Source organism: Salvia hispanica, chromosome 2 (genome assembly GCF_029641045.1).
Source record: "Salvia hispanica isolate PSC_SH4W2 chromosome 2, Shi_PSC_v1, whole genome shotgun sequence".
Taxonomy (NCBI): domain Eukaryota; kingdom Viridiplantae; phylum Streptophyta; class Magnoliopsida; order Lamiales; family Lamiaceae; genus Salvia; species Salvia hispanica.
Genome location: NC_142693.1, coordinates 57,126,354 through 57,141,926, shown reverse-complemented (window position 1 = coordinate 57,141,926; position 15,573 = coordinate 57,126,354). Strand labels below are relative to the sequence as shown.

General features: G+C 34.6%; 1 protein-coding gene across 1 annotated transcript; it reads left to right on the top strand.

Moving 5' to 3' along the window:
• Window positions 1–253: 253 nt before the first annotated feature.
• Window positions 254–1,663, top strand: LOC148932720 (protein FAR1-RELATED SEQUENCE 5-like). Its single transcript, XM_089065214.1, has 3 exons — window positions 254–1,041; window positions 1,162–1,195; window positions 1,289–1,663. Exons 1-3 carry the CDS (start codon window positions 254–256, stop codon window positions 1,661–1,663), a joined length of 1,197 nt encoding a protein of 398 aa, XP_088921340.1.
• The last annotated feature ends 13,910 nt before the right edge of the window (window positions 1,664–15,573 follow it).

Genomic DNA, 15,573 nt, shown 5'->3' with positions numbered 1-15,573 from the left:
TTTCTGGTGCGATGCAATATCTAAGCGGAATTATCAACTGTATGGTGATGTTGTCTCCTTCGACTCCACATACAATACCAATAGGTAATGCCTTGTTCGTTTATATATAAATTTTGCATTCCATGTGTTAGGTTTCTGTTTGGATAACATTGTAGATTAGGATTCTAATATTTGCACTCTATTGTGTATTATATTGCAGTTTTTGGACTCTAATATTGCAGTCTACCATTTACATGTATGAAACAAGTATTGCATGATATTTTCACCCTTCACGGGCAAGGACAACCATGGAAAGCCAGTCACATTTGGAGCTGCACTCTTATCCAATGAGACCACAGAATCTTATTCTTGGCTCTTCAAGCACTTTTTGGAATCCATGGGTCAAGCTCCTAAGATGATTGTTACTGACCAAGATAGAGGTATGAGAGCAGCTATTCGTGATGTTTTGGTGGATACAAAGCATAGATGGTGCATGTGGCACATTATGCTTAAACTTACCGACAAAATTCCAAGGAGATGTCTAGAAAATGAAGAGTTGAAAAAAGAGATTAGTTCTTATGTGTGGTGTGAGGTACTAGAGCCGGAAGAGTTTGAAGATTCATGGATGGGGATAATGGAGCGTTATGAGCTTCTTCATGTCGAGTGGTTTGTAACAATGTTTGACGATAGAGAGATGTGGGTCCTTGCCTATTTTAGAGACTTTCCCATGGGGTCTCTTATTAGGACGACGTCTGTTTCTGAGTCTGAGAATAGCTTTTATAAAACATTCACCAGACCTCGCTCCAATCTAGTTGAGTTCATCATGAATTTTGATCATGCCTTGGCTGCACAGAGAAATTCTAGCTCGAAGTTAGATTATATGGATTCAACTATTATACCACCGTTCTCCAGTCAGTTGGTATTAGAAAAGCATGTTGCAACAAAGTACACTGATCACATGTTCAAGAGAGTGCAACATGAGATAGTGGATGCATTGCACCATTGTAGCACTGATGGTTTGTTGAAAGATGATGTGTTAGAGATCTCCACAATAAAGGACAAGTATAGTAAATCTTAGGTTGTTACCTACACGACCAGTGAGGATTCGTATTCCTGTTCTTGCAAATTGTTTGGGAGAGAGGGAATTCTTTGTAGTCATATATTTTTGGTTTTCAAGAACAGGTTTTTGAAGGTTATACCTGATAAGTACTTCCATGTTAGGTGGTAGAAGACTGTCTTAGCTGATGCTATTCGTGGACCAGCTCGATGTTTGACAGATCCTGAACTTTTATCAGATCCAAACCAACAGTCAAAGAATAAAGTTGCTGACAAATTTTTCAGTTACATGAAAAAATTTGATGCTGATAGTGCCATCAATGATTTGTTTTCAGGTGGAATTGATGAGCTTGGGAAGAGTCTTATGACAAGAATCCATGAACCATCTTCAGGAGACAAGGATAAGCCAGTTAAAGATTTCTATTTTGCTGAAAAGCCAGTTGTGGTTAGAGTACAACCACCATCAGTTGTGTCCACCAAAGGTTCGAAAAGTGATTCCAAAAGCCGTTTGGTGTCCGCGAAGGAAAAGGCTATAAAGTTGAACAGCAAACCATTGCGTCAGTGTAAAAAATGTGGCGAATTTGGTCACCATGACTCTAGGAACTGTGGTCGACAAAAGGGAAAATAAAATTGTTAGTTCATTTTTACATTATCAGGTTGCAGTCTTATACAGAAGATATTGCAGTATTAGGGTAGATATATTGCAGTCTAATGAAACGAGTGCAGACACAATATTTTCTTCTTTCTATTCCTTCATTACTATTAATTTTATACTATTGTTTCCAAGTTGCCTTTTATTCCATTAAATAGTCTAACTTCAATCTTTTTTAATTACAAAATTTTACAGTACTATATTGCAGTCTTATTCAATGAATATTGTTGTGTTACCACAACAATGTTGCAGTTTACATATTATTGTTACAATTGTTCTTTCTGATGTAGTTTAATAGAACAAGAGTATAGCTAGGTGGTACACAACCTTAAAGTCAGTATTCTCTAAAACCAAAGCATAATTAGCTTTCAAGTGCTAGGAAAACATCACATGACTTTAAAGAAATGTTCACTCAAATTCCATTAATTTCATTCACTAGATGATTCTTTTAAGTTTCTTTTATGCAAAGTCATGACATTTACACTGCAATAATTTCCCAATAGAACTCCCTGCTCTAACTGAATCTCATATTTCAAATAAAAATAGGTCCTAAACACTTTGTTACACCCAGAAACTAATATGATCTATAATTAATCTCAAGCATGCAAGCATATTATGAGTAACTGCCATCAAAACAATTATGGATAAAAAGTCAAACCAAATTAAGTCAGTTACATTGTCTACCCCAAAATAAAACTATAAAACGAAATGTTTCAGCACAAGTTCATTCAAACATCCAAGACTTCATGGCAAACATCCAAGACTTCATTGTTGCAGCAGCCTTAGGCCCTATTTTCATTGTGAGGAACGCCAAGATGGTTTGTTCTTGTACTCCGCTACCATATTCTCCACAGCAATCGGTCTTGTCTTTTTTGCCTCCGTATGCTGATGTGAGGCAAGTCTTGACACACACCTAAAGGCCCTATTGTTGTTGTTATACAGCATTGCTGTACAATATTTGGCTCGAAGAAGCTGCAGAGGCCTTGATTGTTTGTTTGTCAGATCACATTTCCAGTCAGTGACCTTCATGCCCATATAAGTCTCCATATGGCGCATTGCATACAGGCCACAATCTGTAGTGTCTTCTTTAGCACTCCATTTCATTTCTAGAACCTTCACATTTGCTTTTTGGAGCATGCGACCGTAGCTAGCACAACCACATGTCTCCAGAGTGTAGACAAAGAAATCTATCTGCAATTTATAAAATAAGAATTGTCAAGCTGATGAGATTTGCATATTTATATAATGTATATTGCAGAATAACATATATAGCCTTGCTTGCTTACCAGCCTATAGACTTGGTCACCATATCTATCCCCAACATCAGCTTTTTCTGATCTAACATTATCTATCACGCAGATTGTTGCTTTCAAGAAATCAAAACAAACCACATAGTAGTGGTCGTTTGTATATATAGGGAAAAAAAACCTGTTGCATAACAATGAGTATATTTAATTGCATTCTACTAAGAAACATATTGTAGTTCAATGTATTGATAGTTTATTACCAGACTGTAATTTTCCCATTTGAAGTTTTGGATATACTTGAGCTCATCAATGATTCTTTCATGAAAGACCTCCTTTGTCTGATCATTGCTCCAATCAGTCTTTGGGTCCACAACTGTACCATTCTACAGCCAAAGAAAATAAGAATTAGGACAACCATACGAGAAGTCTAATATGCATTAAGTGTTTGAGACATACGAAGGGGAAAGTAGACAGAAACAATCTGTTGGGTGATGTACGGGACTTGAAATTCTCATTCAAATTTAAGTAACAACTCCATTCATCTATGACTGCAACATGGATCCTTGCATATGGCAGCATTGACATTAGTTGAGCATGAGTAATTTTCAAGTTGTTGATGTTGAATACAATCAGCTCCCTGTTACAAAATGTAGGATGTTATCATTCTGTACAATTATTGAATAAACACTTGGTATTAAAAATAATTTCTTACGAAATTCAGTACTCATCATCCAAAAATACAGTTCCCTCTCATCCCTCGTCAGTTTGTTTGACATTGTAACTGCACGCACAGCATAAAGAGATTTGATCGCATCACTTACTTTATGTTTTGTTTTGTCACGGGTGGAGATTGTTTTTTGTCCCTGTTGGAAATTACAACAAACAATATTACAATTATTAAACTTAAGAATGCATAGTATAATTTGGCAAGATGCATTATATACATGTTCCTCCTTTTCTTTGGAAGGATCATTCACATTCGATGCAGCATCAGCCTTTTGCGTGTCCTTTGAAGCTGCAGTTTTCACTCCTTGTGGAGGCTTCAAAGGTTCTTCACAGACATTCTACAATAGCCACAAACACAAATGCATTATAATGTGAAATATATAATATACTAATCTGCAACAATTCAAATTGTGTTATGCAATGTATATCATACCTCTGCAGGAGCCGATGTACTATTAGTTTTATCCTTTGAAGGCTCATTTGTTGCAGCAGCTGCAGCTGGGCTCGATGGGCACGTAGCCTGTGAAGGCTCCTTCCTTGCTTCAGTTGCATCACCCATCTTTTCCTTTCCACGACTTTGATCTGCAAGAGGTGATTTCTCACCTCTCGACTGGCCACCTTGTGCTTGCACATTCTGCATATCCATAAAACCATCATTATGAACAATCTCCAATTCCAAAAGTGTAGTGAAATTTCAAATACAATATATATAAACCACATATTGTTATCAATAAGAAAAACTTACTTGAGTGTCATCACCATCAAACAGATTCCAATTAGGCATATAATTTTCCAATTCAATTTTTTTATCTAGAGCACTCATCATTTTTTCGATTGCTGCCAGCCAGTCAGGATTCTGCAGATCCTCGTCATCCAAATTTTGAGCAAGTGTTTCAACTTGATCTTTTGTTTTCATCCGTCTCTTCTCTCTCTTTCAATTAGTCAGCATTATCAACCCCGCTGCAGATGCTACCTTAAAACTATTCATTTCACGTATGTGCTCTGGTGGTGCATGTAACGTAGCAGCAAACTTGAATATTCCATCAGCCAAAAGATTTCCAGCACGATAGACATCAACAGTAAATTTCCTTGCTTCTATTTCCTCGTTGTGTTGCTGCTTTGTTTCTGCTGAAGTTGAAGGACTGGCCATATCATTCACCTCATCCAAGATTTGTTGCTCTTGCGCTCGGATTAATGCTTTGTCATCATCAACAAGTTGTTGTGGCATTCTGTCATCATAGTAACCCAGCCCAAATCCACCAGCATTGATCTCTAGGGCTTCTCTTGCTTTTAACGCCTCCGACTCCCACATGTTAATTGATGGGAAACGTTGTTCAACTGTTCTTCTTCCTACTATCATCCTGTCCACATAACATCCCTAACATACAGAAGCATAAAAAACTTTAGTATATGCATTTTTTTTTAAATTTTTTTAAGAAAGTTACACTTACAATAAGGAAAACTATTAGACCAGTGTAGTATCTGCTAGAGGAGTTCAGCCATCTGTTATGCACATCTAACAGAACATTGATGACGTATTCACACCAATTGTATTCATGGATGATTGACAAATCATCCAAGATATGTAGGATCTTTGGGATAACAGGTCCATCTGCTGGGGTCTCTATAAAACAGTATTCCATGAGCACCAAGAATAGTCTCTTGAATTGATCACCACCATCTACCTCATTCAACATCAGGATGGCAATGTCATCAACATATATATTATACCTTGGTTTTTTAAGAGACTTTGCAATGGCTTCCATCCACGATAAATCATGCTTCCGGAGTTTCCGTTCAATACGATTTTTTCCTTTAGGAAGGCCAAGCGTCAGATGCACATCAACTTCGTCGATGTGCCTGCATTCTGTCCCTGGCCCTCCTATAGGTAACCCACAAGAAATGGGAATGAAGTATGATGCAACCCAAAATCCCAGTTTTGGAGGTATGAAATTTAACTTGAAATTTATAAGTGCCCCAAACCCCAGGTCAATTATATCCCTTTTTTGCTTTCCATTTAGATACTCCATGGTATTTCCAAATATTACTGACTTTAATCTGAATAGTAGGGCATTCACACCCTTGTTTAATCTTATCAAAACTACAAAAAAAAAAAATTCAATACTACATTATTATAAATGATGGACTGCAATATAGAACAACAAATACTGCAAGATGATGATGCATTATTCTAAATGATGCACTGGAATGTATAACAAGCAATACAGCAATATATACAATTAAATAAAGCAATATAGCATGCAAAACAGCAAGATGATGCATTATCCCAAATGGTGCACTGCAATCTATAACAAACAAGACTGCATTATTTTAAATGTTGCAGTGCAATGTATAAGAAGTAACACAACAATATGACATAAATTATCTTATTTGTTGGTCCCTCATTTTAACTAGTAGAATGATAAGTATCTAATCATGTCATGATTTAGGTATGAATTATCAATAATTGTTATAACTAATATCACTTGAAACAGAATTTAAAATTAGCAAAAGTTCATTTAATCTATACAGTAATGCTTAGATTTTGAACACTGTTATCTATTTTGTTACTTGCAACTCATATATAGACTATTTTTGTCAGACAAAGATCTGTCATATAATCCAAATCAATAGTGTAAATATGCAAAACTGCAAGATCATGATGCATTATTCTAAATGGACCACTGCAATATATAACAAATAAGACTGCATTGTTATAAATGACCCACTGCAATATATAACAAGTAATACTGCAAGATTTTTCACAATACATTCACCTCCCGGTCCTCTTATTTCTGCATTCGTGTTTATTCTTGTGCTTGTTTCTGCTTCCACTTCTTCCTCATTCATATTTTCATGATTACTTCTAGTTTCAGCTTCACTTGTATCTTAGTCATTTCAAACCGATTCAAATTAGGGTTACCCCCAAAAATACCGTCATTCTCCAAATTCGCCTCTCTCTCTCCCCGACTTTTCTCTCTCTCTCTCCCCGACTCTCCAAAATCTACAATTCTCCAAAATCTCACCGATCCTCCACCTCTAGATCCCGCCGCCTCCACCTCTAGATACCGTCGCCTCTGCCTCTGCCTCTAAATCCGACCGCCTCCGCCCCTACACCGTATACCTTCAATTTCCAGCCACGACTACACGGTGAATCGCGCGATTTAGGGCTAATTTCTGGAATTCCGAACGCCTACAACAAGTAATCGGTTAAAACAGTTCAGAAGGTATGTTAATTGGATTCCGTTTAAGGTTGAACGAAATAGTTTTCCAGAATGTTACATTGTTGTGAATGCAGATTTATGTATGCGTATTATTCATTCAATTGATGCCTTGTTTAATGTTTCGATCTGAGGTTTTAGTCTGTTTTTGGTGATTTTCGAAATTTTATAGCTATTTGCTCCATGTATGAGGGTTTTTTGAAATGTTGTGACAGACTATTGTGATTTTTTATCTATTGGATTAAGTATTGTTGTACTCGAAGTGAATTGCTGATTTGGTGATTTGCTTAGTTAGTGATATGCTTGTATTAATGTATAAAAGGGGTTATGTTACTGCATGATTCATTTTGTGGATGATTTGGATGTTATTGGTTTAATCCAGTGTAAAGACAAATTTAAATGGCAAGAAAAAGAACAATATCACAGGTGGAAGAGGAAGAATCTAGAGGGGATACAAGTGAAGCTGAAACTAGAAGTAATCATGAAAATATGAATGAGGAAGAAGTGGAAGCTGAAACAAGCACAAGAATAAACACGAATGCAGAAATAAGAGGACCGGGAGGTGAAGGTATTGTGAAAAATGTTGCAGTATTACTTGTTATATATTGTAGTGGGTCATTTATAACAATGCAGTCTTATTTGTTATATATTGCAGTGGTCCATTTAGAATAATGCATCATGATCTTGCAGTTTTGCATATTTACACTATTGATTTGGATTATATGACAGATCTTTGTATGACAAAAATAGTCTATATATGAGTTAGTGCAAGTAACAAAATAGATAACAGTGTTCAAAATCTAAGCATTACTGTATAGATTAAATGAACTTTTGCTAATTTTAAATTCTGTTTCAAGTGATATTAGTTATAGCAATTATTGATAATTCATACCTAAATCATGACATGATTAGATACTTATCATTCTACTAGTTAAAATGAGGGACCAACAAATAAGATAATTTATGTCATATTGTTGTGTTACTTCTTATACATTGCACTGCAACATTTAAAATAATGCAGTCTTGTTTATTATAGATTGCAGTGCACCATTTAGGATAATGCATCATCTTGTTGTTTTGCATGCTATAATGTGCCACATGCACCACATACTGTGATAACATATATACAAAAGTTCTCTTTAGCTAACTGATGAAGTACTTACAACTTTCAAACACCATATTAACATGCAACAATTACTGCACCACATTTCCAACTAAAAATCCTTTATTTGCCGAAGTAAGATACTGAACTGTTTTATCAAGTAGCAGAGCTTTCTACAGACCAATGGAATCTTTTTTACACAAATCAAGGCAATTGAAGCATTTTAGTATTTATGCTTTCTCTGAACCTTGTTGCAAAGCAATGACCACGAGGGTGACAAGGGACGCATAGACTGAATTGGGTATCTTCTCCACCACCTTCCCGACACCAGGAACATTCTCACTTGACCTTTTTGTTAGAAGTGCTACGGTCGGAGCAGCGGCCAGAGCAATGATCAATCCCTGACTCACTGTCATGAATGTATCTTTTGTAATACGGCTGATAACATTGACAAATTCTTCACAACGTTTCAAAAAACCCTCATACATGGAGCAAATAGCTATAAAATTTCGAAAATCACCAAAAACAGACTAAAACCTCAGATCGAAACATTAAACAAGACATCAATTGAATGAATAATACACATACATAAATCTGCATTCACAACAATGTAACATTCTGGAAACCTATTTCGTTCAACCCTAAATGGAATTCAATTAACATACCTTCTGAACTGTTTTCACCGATTACTTGTTGTAGGCGTTCGGAATTCCAGAAATTAGCCCTAAATCGCGCGATTCACCGTGTAGTCGTGGCTGGAAATTGAAGTTACACGGTGTAGGGGCGGAGGCGGTCGGATTTAGAGGCAGAGGCGGAGGCGACGGGATCTAGAGGTGGAGGCGGCGGGATCTAGAGGTGGAGGATCGGCGAGATTTTGGAGAATCGTAGATTTTGGAGAGTCGGGGAGAGAGAAAGAAGAGTCGGGGAGAGAGAGAGGCGAATTTGGAGAATGACGGTATTTTTGGGGGTATCCCTAATTTGAATCGGTTTGAAATGACTAAGATGCCCCCGACAGCAATTCGGTATACACTAGACAGCAATCTCAATTCTGTTCACGAAATTAAATCTTGAGCGTTGGATTTCCGGATCTAAGGGTGGATATTGGTGGTATGGTGTTATTTTAACTATAGTGGCACCCTAGTGCACCCTTATATATATATATATATATATATATATATATATATATATATATATATAGGGGAGTATTAGGGTCCTATTACACCCTTAGTATCTTTTCTCTTCTTAATATCAAACATTAGATTGATGGAATGGATGGACTAGATTAAAAGGACAAATCTTATTCCGTATTGCATTATTAGTTCATTTTCGTGCATTATAAGGGTAAAGCAGTAAAATAACATACTAACCCAGACGTTTCAAAACGGAAGGTGCGATATTTACGCGGCATTTTCATCGACCTTTCATCTCCTCTCTCTCTCACTCCATCCCATCAACATTCTCTCAACCCAATTTCTCCCCTAATTCAAAAACAAGAGAAACCCTAGCCGCCGCTCTCTTCCCCTCGAATTCAAATTCAGCAACGATTTCCGTCGTCAAATCGCCGTCGACCGCCGATTCTATCTCACGAAAGCTGCTGTTTTGGTTCGCGGTGTGGGTTGATAGTCGAATCATCTCCTGGACACAAAAAAGGTGTGTGTTTGAAGTATATTTTTTAGGTAGAAACACTACTAAACCTCGATTGGCGACGTTTACAAACACAACCAGTAGCCGATTCACAGTTTTTGTTGTCCTTTGAGTTTCGATTGGAAATAATGCACAAAATTATTTTGCTCGTTTTTCTTGAAAAAGATGAAATTGCGACCATTATAGTAAGGGTTATGTTCATTCTGCGTATATTAAGTTATGTTGTGAGTTATAGCTTGGTTTTCATCCATTAGCTTTCGATTTGGAATAATGCACAAAAGATGTCTTTTTTTTTGTGGAGAAGATGAAATTGTGGGCATTTGATTTAGGGTTGTAAGCTATATGCAAGTGTATAGTGGATTTCTGACCAATATTTACATTGTTCGTCATTTTATGGTTGAAACCTCACTGATTTATGGTTGAAACATCACTGATTTCGTCAATATTGTCGCGCAGATATAGAATGACTAAAAGAGGTCGGCCGTACAAAAGCCAACCGGAACCCAGTGAAGGTGATGCATTATTTTATCATTCTTGTACATTATTGTCCATTTCATTGGATTCGAACTCTGTGTTCATTGAGAAATTGCTATTTTTTGCACTTTGTGGTATAGGTTGCAGTATAGGAAGTAATTGTTTAGTATAATTTGGTTTATACATTAAATATTTTGTTCTGTGCATTGGTTAATAGATGTGGTGCATTATTTGCTGTAACGTATACATTATTTGTTCTAATTCATATCTTTTTCATATTCTGGACAGCATCTAAGCAGCGTCGGGTTGAGTTTGCTCAAGAGCGGGCTGGATGATTGCAAGAGTAATCATTAGAAACGCTATTGACGTTAACTTTAAGACTGTTGTTTTTGGATAACTTATTTTAATTTGGTCAAATGACGACTTGTTTTGAACCGTAGATATCACCTGATAACTGAAGCATATTATGCTACTACTGTGTGATGTAGTAAAGTGATAATGGATAAATTATTCACTGGATTTTGAGGAACTTCTGCTTGGCCCGCCATGGAATAAATAAAGTGAGTAATGCACAGAATATCATTATTAATGCAAGGCTATTATTCGATAATGCACATTTACAAATTAATGGAATAATGGTATAAATAAATGGAGTAATGCACAGAATATCATTATTAATGCAATGCTATTATTCGATAATGCACGTTAACAAATTAATGGAATAATGGTATAAATAAAGGTAGTAATGCACAGAAACTCATTATTAATGCAAAGGTATTATTCGATAATGCACGTAAACAAAGTAGTGGAATAATGGTATAAAAAAAGGGAGTAATGCACATAAATTCATTATTAATGCAAGGCTATTATTCGATTAGCACGTTAACAAAGTAGTGGAATAATGGTATAAAAAAGGAGTAATGCACAGAAAATCATTATTAATGCAAGGCTATTATTCGATAATGACATTAACTCCCGAAAAATCCAAATTTATTATGCATAAAATGTTCACAGCGCTAGAAATAATAAAACTAAGACAACGACACAAATAATAAAACTGAATACAAGACGAAAACTAATTTTTTAGGTACAAAACACATCAAGCTTTCTTCTTGCCTTTACTAAGCTCTTTCTCCTTCGCCATCTCTTTAAGCATTGGACAGCCAGATCGTGCAGACCAGATCGTGCATTGACTTCGTCTTCCTCGTTCGACATCTTGCTGCCCTGCCTATTGCATACGACAGAATACCAAGTAGTAACACCGTCCGCTTTCCTCATTCCTTGTTTGCGCGTATCAAAACCAACAGCGCGGGCATACACATCATAAAACGCAAAAGCAAAATCTAGGGATTGGAATTTCTGACCAACCACGGGCTTCAATTGTGGAGAACATTCAGGTATAACGAACACTATACATAAAACCAAAAAAAAAGCATATCAGAATTTATTTTCATTATATGATATAAAACATACATTACATATAAGAAAGAATGCATTATACACTGCTATTCGTATATTATATAAATCCAAAATTGCAACACAACAGAGGCGAGAAAACAAAAATAAACAATAAACCCTAATACATGAGACTTGTCGCCTAAGCAAAATACTAAACCACATCCACCAATTACTGCTAAAGCCTACTGGACTAACTTCTTTCATTGTTGAACAACACGAATTCGATAATATGGCACGATACGGTGTTGCTCCAATACAGAAAAGACTACTATTCGTACATCATAACATAGCAGCCGAGAAAACAAAATAAACACTAAACCCTAAACCACGTCCACCAATTACCGGTAAAGCCTACCGGATGGTTTCAAGTTACATAATCAAATTAATAACAACATACCTTCTTCCATTGTTGAAAAACACGAAAACGATAATATGGCACAATACGGGGCTGCTCCAATATGGCGACGACGAGAAGTATAAAAAAAAGAAAATATTGATATGTGAATCAAAGAATAAACCGTGCAATCTTTTCTAGAATGATGAATCGATATGTGAATCAGAGAAAAAATCGAGAATGATGGAAGAATAGAGGTAAAAGAGAAGAAATATTTTCTAGAATCAGAGAATAAACCGCTGCAATCTTTGAATTGAGATAATCATGCACTTACCATAACCGTCTCCAATGTGATTACCACATAAGCCCTTTTCAGTTTTTTTATTTAATAAACAAATATAAATCAGGCCCAATTTTCGGCCATTAGATCTAGGAAATGGATGGCCAAGATTAGAAAGGAGAATAGAACATTAAACCAAAGAAGGATATGAATACATCCCTATATATAAATATATATATATATATATATATATATATATATATATAGGATTGTGTTAAAATGACAACACCTCTTAAAGTAACACCATACCACCATTCCTAGCCAATCATTTGTACATGTGGACGAATAATAAGCTGCCATGTGGCAATCATAAAAATTGCTCAAGGGTAAATTTTCGCGGACTGCAATATCCAATACACTAGACTGCAATTTTTCCCGACTGCAATATCCAATACGCTAGACTGCAATCTATAGATTGCAGTCTAGCGTTTATACTATTGCAGTCTAGCATATGTAATATTGTAGTCTAGCGTGGTGTCGCAGTGTCATTTTAAGAGTGTTGTCATTTTAACGCACCCCTATATATATATATATATGATCATATCATAACCAATATTTATGGTGATAACCTAATAACCCTCATTTTATGGACGAAAAATATCATTTTATGGAACACAATATCATTTTATGAAATAAAAGTATCATTTTATGCATGCTGAAAAAATATCATTTTATCGTGTATAAATATCATTTTTAGTAAAAATGATACTTTTGACCCATAAAATGATAGGGTTATTAGGTTATCACATAAATATGAGTTATGATATGATCGCACCCCTATATATATATATATATATATATATATATATATATGGATGTACTATTATGCTAACTAATTTTAAAGTGCTAACGTACATCCAATCACGTGCTGCAACGTGGCATGAAAAATGCAATATTATATACCAAAAAATGCAATATGCATTTGTAGAAGCTATAAATGAATTTCGACAGATTGCATTTTTGTTAGATGCAAATTGCATTTTTTATTGTTGAGTTTTGCATTTTAGATATTGGCGGTTTAATTTGCATTTTATATCTAGACGGATTGCATTTATATATGTGAAAATGCAAAGCTTAACAATATAAAATGCAACTTATGTGAAAATGCAAAACTTAACAATATAAAATGCAATTTTCCTATAACTAAATTTGCATTTTATATCTAGACGAATTGCATTTACATATTTGTATTTTATTTTTATTTTTTTTTCGGTCTCACATGAAAATTATAAGTGAAAATCTTGCTTAATAAAATAAGAAGTACATGTATGTAGCCATAATAGCGTACATTTGATAGTGAATTTTGTGTAGCAAAGTTCAATTGTTGATTAGGTGCAATAATAGTCGATTTAGACTATATTGCTATTAGCTACTTCAGAGTCTGAAATGAATATATGAAAGTGAAAAAAAAAATGAGGCTGTGGGTTGTCAGTTTTAACATTAACTGAACTATACTGAAATCTAGAGTTAATTGATAAATTGGTAACGTTAAAGTCTTAAGGATATGTATATTATGTCCTTATAAAGGATAATGTAAAATATACAAGAAGCATCCTCTTATAGTAAAGATGTGAGATTACTATAATTACTTGAAAAAATTAAAAGTAATTACTAATATGATATTATTCTCTTTTGATTTTAATAATGAATATGCAAATTTATGCTTATAAGCTAACGTTATGAATTGACCAAAAAAAAAAAAAAGAGAGAAAAGAATATGGCACTTTTCCACGTATATTATTTAAGGAAATATTAATTGATCCAAAATAAATGATAAAGCAATAAGAAATAGCCATAATTGAAGAGTAAGTTTTGGAAAAATTCCTTAACTTAATTATTCGGAGAAATATATAAATACTTAAAAGTATGAAATCCATAGATCCCATTAGGAAAAAAAATTTACTCATCTTGGGGAAAAAGAAGTCGCATGCATGTGTGAACTAGGAGAAAATATGAGAACGTAAATTCTTTTATTCTCTTAGTCAAATGTTTACAGTTTAGTGAAGAATTTCGTTTAACTTGGAGGAAGTGAATTTTGGGGACAAAACTTTTAAAGGGGGGAAGAATTGTCATATCCCTGACTCAAAATATGATCATTTTCCTATATATTTATATATTTATATATTTTTATTAGGCCTGCTTATTCGGCCGGTTCCGGTTCTAACCGGACCGGTTAACCGGTTAACCGGCTTTAAATTTTCATAAATCCTAGAACCGAAACAGGAACCGGAACCGATGGGTTCCGGTTTGGAACCGGCCGGTTAAGAATCGGTCGATTCCGGTTCCAAACCGGAACCGATGTGTAATTTTAATCCGAATTTATTTATAATTTTAAATAGTTCAATACTGAAAAAATAATAAGCCAACATCTAGAAATATAACAAATAATACCTAAAAAAATCAAGTAAATACACAAAAGTACAAACCAACAATACAATAATATTCATTTATGGATAAGAGTGATGTCAAGTGTAGTAGGTCGGACTAGTTTATGTTAGCAATTTTTTAATAAAAAAATAGGAGTTCTAAACTTTAGCAATTTTTTAAAAAAATAAGTTTTAAAATTGAATTTCAATTCCCCTTTTTGGCTAAACAAATATTCAATGGAATTTCTAATATTACTAATTGATCTTGTTGTGACTTTTTGGTTTATAACGCAACAGTTAATAAATTATTCACAAACATGTTAAAAGCGTATGTTAAATGAATTGTTACATATATTTGTTATAAAGTTAAATTTCTATCATATGAAATGATATTGTAATTGTATAAGTTCTTTTGGAAATTAAAAACAAACTTATGATGTCCTACTCATTGTAGTTAGTTCATCAAAAATTGATTGGGGAAATAATTGTAGATTCAAAGTATCACGGTTTAAACATTTTAAATACTTCAGAAACAGAGCTCGCAAATCTAACACTTTTTAAATCTAAAAATCACTCAATGTTTCAAATTATTTTATTTTAATTCAAAATTAATTCAATTAAATTAGATTTATTAATATATTAAATTATAAAAAAATAAAATTGAATTATAATCCGGTTCCCGGTTAGGAACCGGAACCGACCGGTTCCGAACCGGAACCGGTTTTATTTAAAAAGTTGGAACCGGTACAGGAACCAGAAAATCCGATTCCGGTTCCTTAATTAACCGGTCGGTTCCGGTTCCGATTCCGGTTAATCGAGAACCGGAGAACCGTTTAAGCACCCCTAATTTTTATTGCATATTATAGCTTCATTTTCATTACAGAAATATTAATCAGAGATTATTGACAATAAATTAATTAATGATGAGAAGCCAGTTATGCACATAAGCTAAACATGATAAATAGTTAGTTATT

Coding starts and splice junctions, on each gene's coding strand:
- LOC148932720 (XM_089065214.1), top strand. CDS start 254: ATGATATTTTCACCCTTCACGGGCAAGGACAACCATGGAAAGCCAGTC. Junction 1,042..1,161: donor ATCTCCACAATAAAGGACAA/GTATAGTAAATC, acceptor TTTCAAGAACAG/GTTTTTGAAGGTTATACCTG. Junction 1,196..1,288: donor TACCTGATAAGTACTTCCAT/GTTAGGTGGTAG, acceptor CCAAACCAACAG/TCAAAGAATAAAGTTGCTGA.